This window comes from Symphalangus syndactylus, chromosome X (genome assembly GCF_028878055.3).
Source record: "Symphalangus syndactylus isolate Jambi chromosome X, NHGRI_mSymSyn1-v2.1_pri, whole genome shotgun sequence".
NCBI lineage: Eukaryota > Metazoa > Chordata > Mammalia > Primates > Hylobatidae > Symphalangus > Symphalangus syndactylus.
The window spans coordinates 62,915,307-62,934,476 of NC_072447.2; the positions used below are offsets into that span (position 1 = coordinate 62,915,307).

A 19,170-nucleotide genomic window follows, 5' to 3' on the forward strand; every position below is an offset into this window, starting at 1 on the left:
GAGTGAGGTGAGTGGCAGGGGACACACAGGGTATTTTTGGCAAGTCAGTGTGTGTGGCTGTGTGTGTCTGCACGGGACTCAACAGACCCACTGGGGGGCTGTGCGTGTGCATATGCGTGAGATACACAGGTGGATTCTAACAGGCCGTGTGTGTGAGCGAGCATGTGTTGGGACCTCAGATCCTGAGGGTACTGACGCTGCTTCTGTGTAGGCCTCTGGGCACGCCCCTGTGTAACAGTGCCCCTGTGGGCCCTGAGGCTGGCTGTGGGTGCATGGCTTGGGGTATGTGGGTTGTCAGGGCTGTGCTTGTGTGTGATTGTGTGATGATGCAGCTTTGAGGTTGAGTGTACTGAGGCAGGCTCTCTGTGTTTTGGGGTTTGTGTTGAGGGAGGGACAGGATTGTGACATTTTGTGTGTCTGTGTGACTTTTCCAGCCCTGAAGTCATCTGTGCGAGCAACTGAGGCTCTGTTTGGCTGCAGGGCTCGACTGGGGGGTGTGTCTGGGGCGGAGGTGGGGGCTGGGGCCAGGACTGGGGCCCCTCTGAGCAGCCTTGGGGCAAAGGATATGATGGGGGAGGGGGTGGCTGCCAGCGGGAGAACAAGGGCCCTGGCAAGCAAGACAGTGGAAACCTCACTTCTTGGTCCCTGTGGGCACATCCAGGGCCTGTCATCCCTGCCCCCGCCACCTCTGCCTCCCACCAGTTTGGCCCCTGCTCGTCCATCCTCCTTTCCTTGGTCTTGAGGTCAGGGGCCAGGTGTAGGGTTGGAACACCTGCTGGGCCTCTGGCTCCGTTTCTTGCGGAACTCCAGCTCATCCACGGTCCACACAGCCCCCTTCTCACTCTCCACCCGCACAAAGCACTTGTGCAGACTCAGGTTGTGGCGGATGGCGTTCTGTGGAAGGCCGGGGACAGGGAGCAGGTGGGCGTCAACCTCTGAGGCCAGCAGCCATCACCAACAACCCACATCCCGTTCCTCCCCAATGTGCCTATGAGCCCAGCCCCAGGCCTGCCCACTTTGAGCTGCGATGGCACTTGAGGCCATCCCAGCCACCGCCACCTCAGAGGAGCTCACCTTCCAGGTGGCAGGATGGTTTCTGAAGAAGGCGAACATGCGTGTGAACCAGTGGTAGATCTCATTGAGTGTCCGCTGCTTCTCTGGAGCCTCCAGGATGGCCTGGAAGTTGGGGGGTGGGGTAAGGGGCACGTTCCCCAAAGTTGCTGTTTAGAGGGGCTGTGACCTACCCTGAGCCATCTGACATGGGGGCGGAATTGTAGGGGCAGGTAATCAGGGACAGGACTAGATGTGGGGTGAAGCATGGGGTCAAAGATGGGGTTAGAAAAGGGGTGAAGTGTCGGGTCGGGCAGGGTTAGATGTGGGGTGTGGGTATGGTTGTTCTGGGATTAGGTAAGGGATCAGGACTGAGGTTGGGAGTGGGGTCTTATTCAGGGCTAGGGCTGAAGTGAGGTGAAAGGTCTGGGATGGAGTTGGGGTTCTCTGTGGAGGTGACATTTCAGGGTTTGGGAAGGTGAAGGTTCAGAAGTGGGGTCAAGGATTTGGAAGGGGTAAAGGGCCAGGCCAACTTAAGGGTCAGGGAAGGGGTGGGTTAAGAGTCAGGCTGGGGTGGACTCAGGTGGGGGGTCTAGGGGTGAGGGATGGGATGACTTGGCTTTAGGTCAGGAGCCAGAGATGGTTTGAATTATCGAGTATCTTACATGTCAGGGACATGGTTAGGTGGTTAGGCTCGGGGCAAGGATGAGGTTAGTTGTGGGGTTTGGTGTGGAGTGAGGCTGAGGGTCAGGGAATTTGATCAGTTTGGATTCAGGAATGGGATTACAGAGTCAGCGATGATGATTACAGTGAGGCTATCAGTCAGGATGGGGCTATGTCAGGGTTTCAGTTCAGAGACAGTTGGGGAATATCTGGTATCATGTAGGGGTGAGGTTCAGGTTTGGGGTTAGGTGTGGTGCTAGAAGGCATTGGGGAGGCTGAGATGAAGGAGTTGGGATGGGGTGATGAAGTTAAGGGTCAGATGGGTGTTACAAGGAAAGGTTGGGAATGGTGCCCAGTTGGGGGTGTATTGACATACTGGGGTACGTTGGGGCCAGGGAAGGAGAGGGGGTTGGGTTGGCATAAAGGCTGGGGAAGGAGTTAGAGTAAGAGCTGGGGTACGTTTAGGGCAAGGTGCAGAGATGGGGTTAGCTTTAGGCTATTTTATGGGTCCAGGAGAGGGTTAGGTATGGGGCTGAGGTGGACATCTGGAAGGTGGGTTTAGGGTCAGAATTTGGCATGCTCTGGCCTGGATGGTGGTTTAGGTTTGGATTTGCAGACAGGTTTGGGGTGAAGCCAGCATGAGGGGTCACATTTGAGGCACGGCTTGGGGCTCGGGCTTGGGAATGGAGGAACCCACTCTGAGGGCACTCAGGGAGACAGGAGTTTGGGAGGCAGGTCCCCCACCCCATCTTTGTCTTCCTCCTCCTTGGGGCCGAGCTGCCCTGCTTACCCAGCGGATGAGCGTGGCGTAGGTGAAAGGGGGTCGCATGTTGTGGAACTTAAAGTAGTCCATGTTGTGGAGGAACTCTGTCAGAGGGTGGGGATGAATCAAGCCCCATGCAGGACCTCCTAGCTAGCTCCCTGTCCCCTCTCCCTACAAGGTGAGTCTACAGGCCTGAGATCTCACCGTCAGCACCTGTGTCCACAGGCACAGGTACTGTTTGCTGAGCACCTGACGTAAGTTGTATCATTTATTCTTTGCACCACTTCTGCCAAAATAGTTCTCCCCGAGGTTGAAAAGAAGCTGAGTAACTTGCACACCAAAGGATGCAAGAGGTTAAATGGCAGAGCCAGGATGACAGTCAAGGTCTCTGATCCCTGCTAAGCCCACAGGCCAGGCCTGGTGGAGAGCAGTGGATAGGTGAGCTTGGGCAAATCCACCCCGATTTTCCTTGGTCAGGGGAGGAAAGGAGGTGCTCCTGGAATTACTTAGCAGGGTCCCTCCCTTCTGATGGCCGAATATAGTAGCTGGAGTCCAGAGTGGGTAAGGCATGGCCCCAATCCCCAAGGGAGTCAGGGCTAGGGGCTGGACACTTGAGACCATATGGGGGGCTTTCAGGCCACAGACATCCTGAAAGGAAGCTTTTGTGAGCGGATGCATTTTCCCAAAGGCTGAGTGGCAGCAGCTGTGCTGGTGGTGGTGGTGGGAAGGGGCAGCATGGAGCTCCTTTGCACCCTCCACCCAGAGCCTGTCAGGATTAGGAGCTTGGGGGCACCGTGTAGTGCAAGGACCATTCTTACCTGGGAATGTGCTGTTTCCATGGCTACCCCACAGGTGCCTCCGCACAGCAAACAGGCTGTCAGGGGCCTCCTGGGGGCCAGACCAGGCTGGGACAACATTGCCTTGGCTGCCAGCAGCTACGATGCAGCAGGAGCCCTTGTCGGATGATGCCTGGGGGAGGGGGAGAGGCTGGTGACCCAGAAGCTTAAATTTCCCACTTTTTACTTTTTATTTTATGTTTTTTATTTTTTTTGAGACTGAGTCTTGCTCTGTCACCCAGGCTGGAGTGCAGTGGTGCGATCTTGGCTCACTGCAACCCCCACCTCCCGGATTCAAGCAAGTCTTCTGCCTCAGCCTCCCGAGTAGCTGGGACTACAGGTGCCCGTCACTACGCCCAGCTAATTTTTGTATTTTTGGTAGAGATGGGGTTTCACCATGTTAGCCAGGCTGGTCTCGAACTCCTGACCTCATGTGATCCACCTGCCTCGGCCTCCCAAAGTGCTGGGATTACAGGCATGAGCCACTGCGCCTGGTCCCACTTTATTTTTAAATCAGTGTTTTTCAAAGCAAGGACGCCTTCTTCTAAATTCCAGTCTGAGGTGGAATCCCACAAAACAGCATGAGCCGTATTTATTAGAGCACAGGTGCGGATGTCATATGTGGTCACTGATGCTGGGACCATGAACTGGGGTTGAATAGGGCTCTTTACCACCCAACCGTGACCTTGGGAAAGTCACCTAAACCCCACTGGCCTCAATATTCCTCATCTGTACATTCGCATCATGAGAAATAAATTACCACCAGCAAAGCGCTCAGAAACAGTGCCTGGCCTCCAGGGCTGGCTTCATGGGCTTGTGACCTATGTGGTTATGTGGCACCCTGTGCTTTGTTTAATGCTCTGTGGTCGCCATCTTGAAATCTGAACAAGGGGCCCTGCAGGTTACATAGCTGGTCCTGCTGGCGCACAGCCTGTGTCTGGCAAGTCTGGCTATTTGCATTTGCTTTGACAACTCAGGATCACAGTGTTTGGGGATCTTAGGGTCAGAGGGTTTTTTTTTTTTCTTGAGACAGAGTCTTGCTCTGTCGCCCAGGCTGGAGTGCAGTGGTATGATCTCAGCTCACTGCAACCTCCGCCTCCCAGGTTCAAGCAATTCTCTGCCTCAGCCTCCCGAGTAGTTGGGACTACAGACGCCCACCACCACGCCTGGCTAATTTTTTTGCACTTTTAGTAGGGACAGGGTTTCACCATCTTGGCCAGGCTGGTCTTGAACTCCTGACCTCGTGATCCACCCTCCTCGGCCTCCCAAAGTGCTGGGATTACAGGCGTCAGCCACCACGCCCAGCCGGGGTCAGAGGGTTTGTAAGTAGAGGGGCAGATTTCCAGGTCTGGGCATGTTTGGAGCTGGGGACAGGGGCCCCCAGCTCTCAGGACCTGCATGTGAGGTTAGGTTCCCTGCACCCTGCAGACCTCCTCCCTGCCTCCCAGCAGTCTGAGTCTGCCACCACCAGTCCTGGGGTCGCTCACCACAGATGAAGCCTTGGTCAGTGCCATTTTCCCAGCCAGGTGGGCCTGCATGGCACTCAGCTTCTCCTTCTCCAGCACCAGCTGTGAAATGGCACAAACATGAGGCCTCAGCCTGGCCCTTCTCTGCCACATCTTTGCCCAGGCTACGGTCTTCCCTGGGAGTACTCGCTCCTCTTCCTTCCTTTATACCAGCCGTCGTCCCAGGTGAACTTGGTTTCTGGCACATGGTGGACAGAAGGTTTTGCGCACTATCCCTATCCCCTACCCTCCACCGCCCTGGCATTACCTGCTGCTCCAGAGACTGTACCATCTCTCTCTGGAGGAGACATTGCGCCCTGCCCTTCTCATCCAGAAGATGGTCTGCCTGGCAGTGCCTAAGTAGGGAGAAGATTCCATGCAGGTGACCATGACAGGCGTGGTCTGGCTCAATGCTCTGAATGGGGAGGGCCCAGACCCTCTGGGAGGTCTCTCCTCTGAACCCCAGCTCCCCTCCCCTCCCTACCTCAGTCTCCCTCTCACACCCCTCATTCCCTTAACACATGCCACTCAGCACCTACTGCATGTCAGGCCTGAGCTCACCATTTGAGCCTGGCCAGAGTGCTGGAGATAATGTTGGAAGTGTGGTGAGTTGAGAATGGGCCAGGGAGGTGAGAGTGGGCAAGGCATTCTGGGTGGAGGGGACGGCCTGTGCAAAGGCCTGGCTGCAAGGAGGACAGGATATGTGGGGTTGCTGCTAAGGGTTGTGTGTAGTGTGGTGTGTATTTGTGTGTGTGTGTATGTTTGTGTGTGTGTGTGTGAGAGAGAGAGAGACATATGGGGGGACTGAGGGGAGGCAGCAGCAGCCATCTAGAGGAACTAGAACTTTGGGGACAGTGGAATAAGGCTGGCACGCTGGCATGAGGAGTAGCAGGGCAAAGCAGTTAGGAGTGCAGATTCTAGAGCCTGGCTGCATGGGTTCAAATCCCAGCTCTGTCACTCAGGAACTGGGAGATTTTGATCAAGACACTTAACCTCTTTGGCCTCAGTCTCCTTGTCTGTAAAATAGGGGTAAATAACAGCACAAACGTTTCTTATTATACATACGAGGAAACTGAGGTCCAGAGAAGCTAAGTAATTTGTCCAAGGTCACACAGCCAGTCAGGGATGGAGCTGGGATTTGAACCCACAGTCTCAGAGTTTAGCTCTTTCATCTTACTACTTATTGGGATGAAGCCTGAGCTGAGATCTCCACCCCAGACCTCTCCCCACAAGCCAGGGCCGGTGGACTGGCACAGGCCTGGGCCACTCACTTGAGGAAGTCCTCTGGCTCTTCGAAGACCTTCTCACATCCGGGCCACTTGCAGACACCATTTGCCAGCAGTGGGTAGGAGCTCTGGGGCACAGCCGAAAGGGTGCTGGGGGGACAGAGGGTGTCAGGGGAGAGGATAGGAGGGCGAGGATCCTTCCCAGCCCTGTCCACTGACCTGTCCTTCCTGGGTGCACCGGGATTTGGGAAGGTGCAGAGCAGTGCCGGCTCCCTGGACACCCATTCCAGGCTGGCCACGTTGATCCCTGTGGGTGGGGACAGGGCACCTCTGGAGGCTGTGGGCTGGGCTCTGGAGCTTGGCCCACAAGGCCTCTCATTTTGAGCTTCCCACCCTCCTGAGCCTCGAAAACCCTGACTCCCAGGGGGCTCTGCTGTCCCCAAAGTCCCAGGCTTCTGGCAGAGAAGCTTAAAGACGGCCATTTGCAGGTGCTGACATTTTGAGTAGCTTTGTAAAGCTCTGTGGTTTCGTGATTTTGACATTCTGCATCTTTAAGTTTCTGCACCTGACATTTTTTGGAGGTTGGAGTTTCCAAGCCTCTGAGACCTGACACCTTTGACCCCCAGAGGACTGCAATTTAGAATAGCCTACACTGCTCACAGCCAAGGATCTGGGGACTTGGGGGTTCTGTGAAGCCATGGGGTACGGGCTGAGGTGTTACCAGGTGGGAGGCCAGGCCGGGCCTTGAGGGAGAAGACCCCAGTGGTGGTGGTGGGTGGTGGGAGGCTGATCATGGTTGGGCTCTCCAGGGGGTGCACCTGCAGCACAGGGGTCCGGGCGTGGGCATCCACCGTTGAGAGCTGGGGGGCACATGTGGGCTATGGTTCAGCCTGGCTCGAGGCCCCTCCCCACAGTTCTCCCACCTGCTCCCTCCTCCCTGCCCATTCACCGTCCATACCTGGTGCATGAAATGTGGCCTGTCCTGGAGGAGTGCCTGTAAGTGGGGTAAGGGGCCCAGCCGTGCCCCGGAGGGTGCCACCATGACTAGGGGCAGTGTGGGCAGCTGGGCAGAAAGGCAGGTGGGTGAGAGGCCATCCTGATCCTCACTGTTCTGTGTCTAATTCACATACTCTGCACTGCAAGCCCACATGGTAGATGCTATGATCGTCCCCCTTTTACACGTGTGGAAACTGAGGCTCATGGAGATCGAGTAACTTTTTAAAGATCAAACAGCTAATAAGTTGCAGGGCTGGCCTCAGCCCTGTCACCTCACCTACTTGGCCCCAGTCCTCTCCTCTTGTCACAGGGGGATGGGGACACATAGCTATGCTCATGGGACTACAATACGGCCTCCTCCTCTCCTGAGACAGGGATTGGGAGGTCGGGGAGAGCCTCCAATCTCTGAGGCCTGGCAGGTGGGGATTTTCTTGGCCCTGCAACATCTGCATAAGTCACAGACTTGCCTGGGACCCAGAAACCACTTCCTGTGCCCCAGCCGGCCCCCCTCCCGCCCGGTGCCACAGTAAAGGTCGGCACCTGTAGGTCCAGGTACCCCACCCTGCCTGCCCCATCCTGGGCCCAGGGCCTCACCTGCAGCTGCGATGGTGGCATGGGGTTCAAGGAGGAAGAGGAAGCATGGGCCCCACCTCGAAGATCTCGGCCCTGGAAGGTTCCCCCTGGGCCCCGGGCCCCCAGCAGTTCTGAGGCTTTCAGCGCAGCCCTCCAGCTGGGCGAGGCTCCTGGGGATGGGCCAAGGGACAAGGAAGGGGCCGAGGGCTTGCCAGGCCTGGGGTTGGGCATCAGGTCCTTGTCCAAGGGCAGGCTGCGTAGACAATAGGGGAAAGGAGTCACATGTGTGCTAGGGCGGTATGAGATACTCGACCACCTGAACCACGTGGACACCCCTCTGGTCAGAGCAGGCATTGGCTGGGACATGTCCCGAGGGGCCCCACAGCTGCACCCCAGCTCTGGACACACACACACACAAAGAACACAGGTACATGTGCATACCCACACATGCCCCACGTGCAGAGGTCCAGCACCTGGCTTGCCTGCCCATGCTAGCACAGCCCTGGTGGGGATGTGTCCTCTTTGTTTCCCCCTCCACTTGAGAGCTCTTTCAAGCCTCAGGCCTCCGGCCCTCCCTGCACCCTGCACAAGCTGTGTTTGCTCATCTTGCCGGAGCTGGTCTCGGACTTTCTCCTGGGAGTCCTATTTTGCCCCAGTGACTAGGCACGGACTCAAAAGATTCATCTGGCTGCTGTGAGTGGGGCTAGTGAGGAGGCTATTGTAACAGTCCTGGCAAGTGATGATGCTGGCACAGAATGGGCTGGTGGCAGTGGAGAAGGTGAGAAGTGGGTAGATTCTGAGACTTAATCTGAAGCTGGATCAGGAGCAGTGCTAGCAGCTTGGATGTAGTGGGTAAGAGGGAGGGTCAAAGTGACACGGGTTTTAGCTTGAGCAGCTGGAAGGACTGAGCTGACATTACCTGAGATGGGGGACGTGGCGGGGAGTTGGATTGGGTGCAAAAGTGCAGGTGTGGATAGACATGAAGAGTCTGGCATTAAATGTGTTGAGTGGAGGAGCTGAGGGGGCAGCTGAATACGGGGGTCTGGATCTCAGGGCAAGGAGGCGAGTCCAGGAGTGTGATCATGCACGGATCCAGCATGGCAAGTGACAGAGAGTAAGAGAGACGGGGTCTCTTGAGCTGGGGCCTGTAAAAGCTTCTCTACCCAGCCCCCATCAGAGTTCACCCCAATTTCTGGCCCTCAAGGCTGGCTCATGCTACACCCCCTGCCTCAAATGCCCACTCCTTCTCCTCTTCCCCTGTCCAAGCCACGCAAGGCCTGCTCTTCTGTTGTCCTCACCTTGAAAGCCCTCCACAATGGCTCTGGGCCCCTCTGCTGAGCCCCAGAACCTTCTACTCCCCGAGGGAAGCATTGGCTTTTCAGGATCCTGTAATCCTGGTCTGAGAGGAAGCCAGAGCTGGAAGGGACTGCCCAGCCAACCCCATCACACAGAAGGGGATGCTCAGATGCCGAGTTCCGTAGTCCCATAGCGACTTGAGAACTCCACTTCTTTCTTTAGGAAGTGTTTCCCTGTGCACATTTTATAAACTCTCTGGTGTGTGGTGTGTGTGTGTGTGTGTGTGTGTGTCTGTGTGTCTGTCTCCATCTCCCCATTCCACCTCACAGCACTGAGTTGGGCACACAGCTGCTGAGAGCAGCCCGGGGAGTATAGAAGGGTTCTGGGGGAGCAGTTGCTCCTTCCTTTCTTTGCTGTCACCTCCTGGGGGTTGTCAGAGCTGTGGTGCTGAGGGAGATGAGTGTGAGAATCCAGGTATTAAGTTCTTAGTCTCTTGGGGGCTTAGAACATTACTGCGTGAGAAACAGGAGTGTGGGTCTGTGGAGGCTCCGAACAAGGGCCTGGGAGAGCACTGGTGAGATGAGAAGGTGAGTGAATGAATGAAGCCAGAGATGGGGTGATGCTCCTTCAAGCCAAGGAATAACAAAGATAGTCAGCAACCACCAGAAGCTGGGGGAGAGGCCTGGAACAGCTTCTCTCTTATGGCCCCCGGAAGGAACCAACCCTGGCAACACCTTGATCTTGGATTCTGGCCTCCAGAACTGTGAGATGATCAATTTCTGTTGCTGAAGCCACTCAGTTGTGGTACTTTGTTATAGCAGCCAGAACAAACTAATACCGATTTTGGTGCAAATGGATGTTTTCTACCATTCTGGCCTGGCCCACGTGGCTGGCCTGCGGTCACTTCTGAAGCTGCCTGGACACTTGGCCAGAGCTAAGAATTCTCCCCAAACACATGTGGGATGGCCTGACTCAGCAAAGCATAGATACATTCTCAGACAGGGACGTGGAGATGATCTGTCTGGGGGTAGGGGACCTAGAGGGCCGGGCTGGGCAGCCGGCTTCCTGCACTGTCTGTTGGGACGTCCCTTTCTGACTGGGTTTCTCAGAAGCTGAATGGGGGATGTTTCTGGGACACAGATTATGTTTTCATATCGGGGTCTGCATCTGGGCCCTGTTGTCACAGCCCCCGACTTGCCCAGATTTTTCCGCCATTGACGTCATGGCGGCCGGATGCGCTGGGCTTCATCGACACCACGGAGGAAGAGAAGAGGGCAGATACCCCACCCCACAGGTTTCGTTCCGAGAACTGGCTGCCCTGTCCTGCAGCAGGCTTGGCCCAGGTGGGGTGACGTGGGTGCTGGTGGATGTGGTAGGTGATGTCCATCTGGCCACTGTGACAAGCCCCTAGCTCTGAAGACCTGGCCCTTCTTGGGTTGTGGAGAGGACCCAGGTTTGAAGCTCTGAGAGTGCCAGGCAGGCTCCACAGATACTGGGACCCCTGGGGTCTTCAAATAGTATAACACCAGGACCTCAGAATCATAGAGCAGCATTTCTTAGACTTAAAGGATCCTAGAATCTCAAAACCACAGACTGTAGGGTCTATGGTCCCAATGTCTCAGTATGTGTAGGCCAGTGTCCCTGGTGTCCAAACTCCCTGGAACCACCTGAAAGGCAGGCAGCTTGCTGCTTCATAGAGCCTCTTGCCTACCAGGCCTGGAACCACAGCCAGCCTCCCCAGGGCCTCAGTCTCTCTGTCCACTCTGGATCAACATTCCCAAATACATGGCCACTCCGCCAGAGATGGCAACAGGGGGAGAAGGAGGTTGAGGCTGGTGTGCCTTTGGTCTGGGCCTCATGGGGGGAGCTGGAAAAGCCTCGGCCTTCGCCAATACAGAGCCCATCATCAGACTCTCTAGAGGGGCCCCACGATCAAGGTTTTCGGGGACCAGCACCAGCTCTGGGGACACACAGCCTGACTGTCTGACATGCCTCCATCATCACCACGCTCTGGCCAACTAGGCCTCCTGACCTATGGAGTCCGGGGCCTCACCTAGCCCAGCTCTTGTGAGGCTGGGCCCCACACTGTGATCGTGGATCATCCAACCTGTGAGAAGTTGGGGTCCAACGTGTGAGAAGGCAGAAGGGGGAATGGTAGCCCAGGTTCCCCTTCCCCCTTCTGGGTGCTGAGGGGTAAACTGAGGCCTGCAGTTGGGGAGAGAGCCAAAGCCAGGGTCCCACCTAGAGTCCTGAGATCTAGGCTTGGGTTTCAACTCTGCCGCTGCATTTCAGTGAGGCCCTGAGATCTCTGGTCTTCAATTTGCCCTTCTACACTGAGCACAAAGAGGCGTGGAGTAGACAAGGGCCAGGGCCCTTCTACGCTGTGTCTGGTTAAGTTATTAGGTGTCTGCAGGGCTTCAAGTTGACAAGTGCCCCTCTATCCAGGGGACTGGCTGAGAGATAGGGATACATAGAGACAAAGAGACACACACAAAGAGCGAGCAAGAGAGAACAAGAGAGAATGAGAGACATTGAGAGAAATGGAGACATGCATGGAGAGCCAGCGTGCATGTGTGTGAGAGGATTGCCTCAAATAAGAACATTTGCTGGTCTCTGGCTGGTTCAACTGATGCTGCCTGAAATAATCAAGAATAAAGAAGGGCAAGGTGCCAGGGACGCTCATGGCTGAGTATTGAATTGTATTGCAAAGCAACAATCAGCAAAACAGTGTGGCCCTGGTATAAGAACAGATACTGGGGAAGAGAACAGAATAGAAAGCTTGGACATGGACCCACATATGGAGAGAACTGAATTTGTGATGAATGTGGCATTTCAAACTGGAGGACCATGGAGGATGGATTGTTTAACAAATGTGTCTGAGATAATTAGGGAGAAGATAAAGTTATTGAGTGAATAGTCAGTCCATTATCCCAACAACTCCTCCCTGCCCAGTTTGAAATGTCACCATCATCATATGCCCTAAAATACCCAGATCCATTCAAGATATAAGTTTTAATACCTAATGCTGATCTTGGGTTTATTGTGTGTCAGGCCTTGTGCTAAGTATTTACTGTGGTTAAAAATTTTAATCTAAACAAAGACTCCTGAGGAAGGTACTATTATAATCATTGCAGTACATATGAGGAAATGGAGGTATGGAGAGGTTAAGTGCCTGGCTAAAAATCACACATAGGGCTTGGGGTGACGCTGGGTTTGTCCCAGACAGTCTGGCTCCAGTACCCACACTCTTAACCTCTATAGTAAATGGAAAAAATGAAGCCATAAAAGAGACTAGAAGCCAACATAGGTGAACATTTATCTCATTTTCAAGTAGGAAAGGACTTTCTAAGCACAAAACCAGAGACAGAAGCCACAGAAAAAAAGATTAACCTATTTGACTATATAAAACCATCATAAGCATCACAAAAAACACCATAAACAAATAGAAAAAAACAAATGATGAATTGGGGAAAATATTTGCTATATATGTATGGCTGATGAAAGGTTAATAACCATTCCAAATAAAGAGCTGTGGCAAATCAATAAGAGAAAAATAAGATGAACACCCTATTAGGAGCAAGGACATGACCAGACAACCAAAAAAAAAAAAAAAAAGCACAAATGGCCAATAAACAGTAAAAGTAATCACGATGCAATGTGATAATGTGTTTTTCTTACCTGTCATGTTGGGAAATAATTAAAAAATAATAATACTCACTTAGGGTTAGCTTAAGTGGAGGGAGCACAAAATAGGACAACCTTTTGGAAGGAGAATTTGCAGAGAGGGTCATAAACTTTAAAAATGCATGTCCCCTTTGCCTCAGCAACTCCCTTTTCAGGAATCCAAGGAAGCCGTCAGGGATGTTTATAGAAAAAAATGAGAAACAACTGGAATGTCCAACAATCGGCACTTAGTCAAATCAATCAAAGTTCATGCTGATGTGAGGACAGTCTTGTCCGTCATAAAAGATCATGTGTTCAAACAATTTTTAGTAAGCTTCAAAAACACTACTATTAATTGAATAAAGCAGGAACAAAACCAATATATAGCATGATTCTAATTTGGTTACAAAAATACTAATAGCTAACACTTCGTGAGCACTTACTGTGTGCCAAACGCTGTGCTAAGCCTGCAGAATCGAGCTCACCCCAGCCCTGAACAACCTGTTTGCTTCCTGAACATGGACTCTGGTCACACACATGCAGTCCTGGGGTAGGTCCACACAGCTAAACCATGGTTGACAATGGCGTGAAGTGCTCCCTACCCCCCCGCCCCAAGGGTCTCCTCTAAAGCGATACAAGCAAAGTTCAGTTAAGTGCTCAGCTTGCCCTGGCACCTTGCAATCCTCCTGCTACCAGGGTGAACAGAACTGATGCTCACTCTCATAAAGTGTAAAGGTCCTCGGCGACATTACTATTATTAAACATCAGCTGTGTACAAAGCTCTAGGCTGGATGCTGGCTGGGAAGGCAGGCGGGGGAAGGCAAGAAAAGAGAGTGGGAGAGATGGAGGGAAGGAGATCGATGGAGTGTGGTCAAGATGGAGGAGACAGAGATAGGGGAGATGGTCAGAGGCCAGGAGAGATGTGGGGAAAGAGAGTCTGAGTGTAGCGACAGACAGATGGCGGGAGAAAGAGAGGCAGAGAAACATGTAAAAGAGCGAGACAGGGTGAGCAGAGAGACAGAGAAGGATGAGAGGCATCAAGAGCTAAGAGACAAAGAGATGAGAGAGATGCAGTTGAAATTTTCAGTTGCACCTGGACAGCATTTCAAGTTGTTCAAAGCTCTGAAATCCACGAAGACTGGCAGCTGACATATTTTAAAAATCCTATCCATCTACTTATCAATTGATGAATTCATTTATCTTTGCCCCTGCCCACACATTGATTAAGTACTTCACCTTTAAGTCTTCTGCCATTTATTCTATTATTATTTTTTTAAAGACCTTACCTGGCTGGAATCACGGTAGCTGGGCACATCCCACTGTACCAGAGAGCCCCTGACCCCCCCGTGCCTACCTCCCCGCCATCTCCTCCAATGGGGCCCACATCTGGTAGGGGAGAGCGGGGACACTCACCTTGGTGAAGTGGACTGACAGAAAAGGATCAGCCTGGCTTGTGGGAAACCGTCACGTATCAAAAACAACTTTGCTTTTATACTGAGAAGAAAAACCACGCTGTACGGTGTGGAAGCCGCAGACCTCTCTCTTCTAATAATCCAAATTTTTTTTCGATGAGTATGTGCGCTGATAATCACGGGGTGGGGGGGTTCTCATAGTTTTTCTCTCTCTCTGTGTTTCTCCTTTTCTTGATTATGAGACTTAAACGGAAATTTTGAAATTTTGGGTTTTTTTCTTTGCCCTTTACGAGTCATCTGAAAATATGATTTCTTCCCCTCACCACAGAGGTGAGAGGTATCAATGAGATAATAGGGCTCATGAGAAACCACAGTTTTTAAAACAAAAGTGTGTAGAGTTTGAAAAAAAAAAAAAACAAGAGAAAAGAACTAAAATAAATCATAGGGCCAACCCGAGGCAGGCAGAGACACCATTCTGTGAGTGAGAGGATATTTAAGGGTCTCTGGGGAAACAAAGACAGAATCTGAAGCTCTATGTGTGGATGGGAAATGTCAGGGAAAGAGACAGAATAGGGCTGGGTTCCCAGAGGCCTCGCCCCACTCCAGGCCTCAGTTTCCCCATAGATGGAATTGATATGGTCCCCATTGCTTGAACTACCCAGCAAGGGGAGTTCTGCACCCCCTGCAACACCCCTCCCACAGAGGGTGAGGGGCATGTAAGTTACTTCATGGAGGAGAAAGCGGAGAGCCCACTGTCATCCCCTAAAATTCATGGAATCGAAGAGTCGGAGAATCCCTGGGTCCCAGAATCTACTGACAGTTACTGAATGAGGAAAGAGAGAAAAGTCTCGCCTCATCACGTTTTAGGGCTTGAGTGCCCTGACCCAGCCACTGTCCCACTGGGAAGGTCCCTAGCAGGTCCCCAATATTAATGCATCCATCCTCATGAAGAAGCCTACAGGCCCACTGGGACCCTGACCCTCTTGTTTCAGGAACATCACGGCCTGATGATTCTGAGGCCCTCAGCCTTTGGGATCTTTTACTTCGAAAAGCCCCAGTTTCCAAGGATTTAGGATTCCAAATATCCGCCATCATCTCAGTAGCTGATGTTTATCTTGAATTTTCCATGGGTCAGACACAGTGCTGAACATGTCTCACAAGTGATCATGTTCAAACCTTACCATGGCCCCTTGAGCTCCATCTCATCATTATTGTATTGCTGTTATACAGATGAGGGAAATGGAGGTATAAGTAGTCAAGCAACTTGCCCAAGATCACAGAGCTGGCGAGTGTGGGTCCTGCTTTCTTTGGTGCTGGGCTTTGAAATCCCCAAGCTTTCCTGAACTTGATGGTCTCAGGTTTTAAATTCTAGGATGTGATGGCAGGGAGATCCTGGGATTTGGAGAGTCATTGGAGACTTGAAGCTTGTGAGGTTTTTAGGTTGTCCAGGAATTGGCGGCTGCATTTCTTGACCTCAGCAGGCACTCTATCCAACCACTGGTCAGCATGGTAGACCAGTGCCCAGGGGCTTCTCCTGACAGGCCATGGTGAAGACTTCCAGCTCCCAGCACCCTACAAAGGCCAGGGTTCTAGTCGTCCAACGTCCACTCCAGCCCTCTACAAGACTGGCTTCAGACCTGGGGAAGAGAAATTGGAAAGGGCTTTTTATTTACATGGTACAAATCTGGTGGCCAAGACCCACCCCTTCACCCCTTTGCCCCCTTTCCTCCCCCAACCTTCTAAGCCCTCGTAAAAAGGATGGCCTCTTTCCTCAACTCAGACTCACCCTTCCGGAAAAGCCCAGAGTGGGCCTGATGGCCTGACTTTGTGAAGACAAGAAAAAAAAAAAAAAAGAATAGAAAAAAAAGACCTTAAAAAAATCAGCCAACAACAACAATTAAAAAAAAAAGAAACCACCCAACCCTCCCTACCATTAGTTCAAAACAAAACTTTTGCTGGTTGAGGCTTCTGAGTTGGTGGGACGCATCTGAGACCCAAAAATAGCTTGGGTGTGTTGGACAGCCAGGGGAGGCACCAAGGTGGGATGAGGTCCCCTGCTTGGAGGCCTGCAGGGACCCTGTGAACAGCAGGTGTTTAACAGATGTCATGGCATGTGGGAGGGAGCAAGGGAGGGGGTGAGGAGCATGCATGTCAGGAAGGAGTCCTGGGGAGCTGATTCTAGTGAGGGTCCCAAGGTTAATGACCCCTTGCAGTGATGGTCTTAAGGTTAATGATCCCTTGCACTGATGTTCCCATGGTTAATGACCCCTTGCTCCCTGCAGACTTGGGTCGGAATGTTCTCTACACCTCCTGTGTAATTATAAACCAGGCCAGTTCTATCAGCGGAGGCATTGTTCCCTGCCCCAGCACCTGTCCCCTTCCTGGAAAAGGGGTCTAGTTCTCTCTCTCAGTATCAGAGGTGTGGGCTGCATTCTCCTTACACCTTTCCCAGACCATCTGTCCCTTACTGTCACTCACTCCATGAAAGAGAGTGGCCAGAGAGATAGGAGGCAAAAGGAGTGAGGGTGGTGGCCGAGAATGTCAGCTGGCCCCTTGGGCAGGGCCCAGGGTGTGAGAGGGAAATGCTACGGCTGCTGAAAGCCAAGATCCTTGCAGAATGGGGGCTGGAGTAAGGAGGGCAGAGAGGGGTAGAGATCGCTATCTCCTCTCTATACTGGGCTATATCCTCTCTCATGGAGGGCTTCTCGAGAAGGAGACTGGGAGGGCTGGGAGTTGGGGGTGAGTGGGCAAGATTAAACGGGTCAGGAGAAGTCCCCAGAGACAGGGGCCTCTGACAAAGACTTGAAGGAGATGAGGGAGGGAGCCAGCTATATATCTGAGGAACTCCAAAGGAAACAGCCAGGGCAAAGGTCCTGAGGTGGGAGTGTACCTGATTTGTTCCAGGTCTACAAGGGGGCTGGTGTGGTTAGTGTGGAGAGCAAGAAGAGAAGTTGGAGGTGAGGTCAGAAAGGGGACTCAAAGGTTAGACCACGCAGGACCTTGTAGGCTATGGTAAGGACTTTGGCTTCAACGCTGAGTGAGGAGGAAGGCATGACAGGGTTGCAAGCAGAGGAGAAACATAAACATTAACAGGAAGCCCCGGACTGCTGAGTGTACAATGGGGTCTAGGGCCTGAATGTGGAAGCAGGGGACCAGCAAGGAGCTGGCTACTGCAGTAGTCTAGGTGACTGGTGATAGTGCTGGCAGTGGAGGTGGTGAGAAGAGGATGGATTTGGTAAATATTTTTAATAGACAGCCAAAAGGATTTGTTGAAGACTGAGAGTCTTGGAGCCAGATCGGGACAGACAATGCCCAAACCAGGTGGGCAGGAAGGAGTCCCTGGACTATTTGCCAGCTTGAACTTTTAGGTGAGAAAAAAATAAAGTTCTATCTTGCTTAAGTCCCCATTATTTTATAATTTTTCTGTTACTTGCAGCTGAACATACTCCTTTCTAACTCATGGACATCCTGGACATGGAGACCTGGGGAGAGGTGCTGCTGGAAGGATCACCTCCTTCCTAGGATGCTGTGAGGTTCTAATGAGATAACAGCATGCTCAGAACATGGCACTCAGTAGGTGTTCAGTAAATCTTCCCAGGATGGAGAAGGAATATATGAATGGATGTGTTCAGCAGACAAAAGCTGCAGTTGAGTTCCCACAGAAGGTGAGACCGCAAAGGGAGAGTGAAAGGAGTTTACTAGATGGAAGCAGCAGAAGGAACAGCACTCTTGGGAGAGGGAACAGTAGAAGCAGAGATGGGGGGACAGAAAGAAGGGAGGTGAGGCCCCTGTGGGCTGTGGAGTGTCAGGCTGGGCAAGAAGGACGGGGCTTTGATTGTGATTCCATTAGTCAGAAGCTACCCATATGCCCAATCAACTTCTGGTAGCACACAGTCAGGTCAGTGTTTGCTGAGCTGAAATTTAAAAAAGTGAATCCTTCAGAAAGTTAAATTTCCTATTCGGCCATTCATTCAACAATAGTATCAAGTCCTGGAGAGTGCTTGCAGCTAACAATCAGGGGTATTCTTGGCTTGTGGCACTGCTCAAGCAAAGGTTGGAGTTGGGCAGGGAGGACCCAGTAAGTAACTGCAACAGGAGAGTCATTTTCACTTTCCTAGTTCACACACCAGGGTGTGGTCTAGGCCTTCAGGGGCTCTGGGTATTCCTGGGGCAATGGGGAGTCACGGAGGGTTAGGGAGAGAGTAACCCCATCCCTGAGAGGCATATTTTTCCTAATGGCTGCCTGCGTTCTATGGTCCTGCTGTCCGGCCACCCAATAGCTCAGACTCTGCCTACACAGCGTCCGCCTCTCTGGCCTCCTTATTGGCTACTCATGCCTCCCTTCACACCACCTACACCGCCCCCGTCGGCTCTGCTTTTTTCCCATCTTGCCTCCAAGTCCTCCCTCCGTCCCGCTGCACTTTCTAGCCTCGGCATTGGTTCATCCCATACTAGTACTGCCCTCTGAGGTCTCTCCGCCTTCACCCTGGCTCCCTCATTGGCTATCCGCCACCTCTCGTCCTCGCTCCCGCCTTCAGCCTCCGTCTCCATTGGCTCGGCTCCCTACACACCCGCCTCTTGGTCTCCTTTTAGCCTTCGTATTGGCTAGCTCCACCTTGGCACCGCCCCTCAAAGCCGTAGTGCACGCTCACAAGCCTCCCCATTGGCTCGCTGCAGCCATTGTCGTCATCCCACGCGCTGCTTTGCATTGGCTGTTCTCTGTCTCTAGCTTCCGTTCCACCGCCTACGCAACCCGCGGGATCTCCCACTTTTTGGGCCTCTGCGTTCGTTCCCGGCTGCCCTCATCGCCTGTAGCCATTCAACTTTTCCCACCGCCCACATGCCTCTCTCGCTTAGACTTCCGCATTAGCTGTCTGCTTCTGCTTTCTTCATCCTGGATTTCGCACCACCCCCATTCCAGCCTCTCCATTGATTCCTCGATCATCCCGCCCCCTACACCGCCCACTCCGGGGCATCCCCATTGGCTGCGTGCTTCTCCGGCTCTCAATTCGCTGCTACGTCATCCGCGCATGGCTGCCCATTGGCCCTTTGCTATACTTGTCTTCATCTCACCGCCTACGCCCCCGTGAGCCGTACCCCTCCGCGCTGGCCTTCCCATTGGCTGTCCGCCCCTTCAGGCCCTGCCCCCGCCGGTACCGCCGCCGGTGCCGTCGGTGCCGCCGCCGC

General features: G+C 52.9%; 1 protein-coding gene across 1 annotated transcript; it reads right to left on the reverse strand.

Annotated features, from left to right (window-relative positions):
• Window positions 1–25: 25 nt before the first annotated feature.
• FOXP3 (forkhead box P3) lies at window positions 26–15,093 on the reverse strand. The gene is made up of 12 exons (XM_055267768.2): window positions 13,985–15,093; window positions 7,634–7,865; window positions 7,002–7,106; window positions 6,765–6,903; window positions 6,263–6,350; window positions 6,089–6,193; window positions 5,086–5,173; window positions 4,800–4,880; window positions 3,295–3,445; window positions 2,504–2,580; window positions 1,075–1,176; window positions 26–894 (listed from the first exon to the last, which is right to left on the reverse strand). The coding sequence occupies exons 2-12, from the start codon at window positions 7,841–7,843 to the stop codon at window positions 745–747; spliced, it is 1,296 nt and encodes a 431-aa protein (XP_055123743.1). The 5' UTR covers window positions 7,844–7,865; window positions 13,985–15,093; the 3' UTR covers window positions 26–744.
• Between the last annotated feature and the right edge of the window lie 4,077 nt (window positions 15,094–19,170).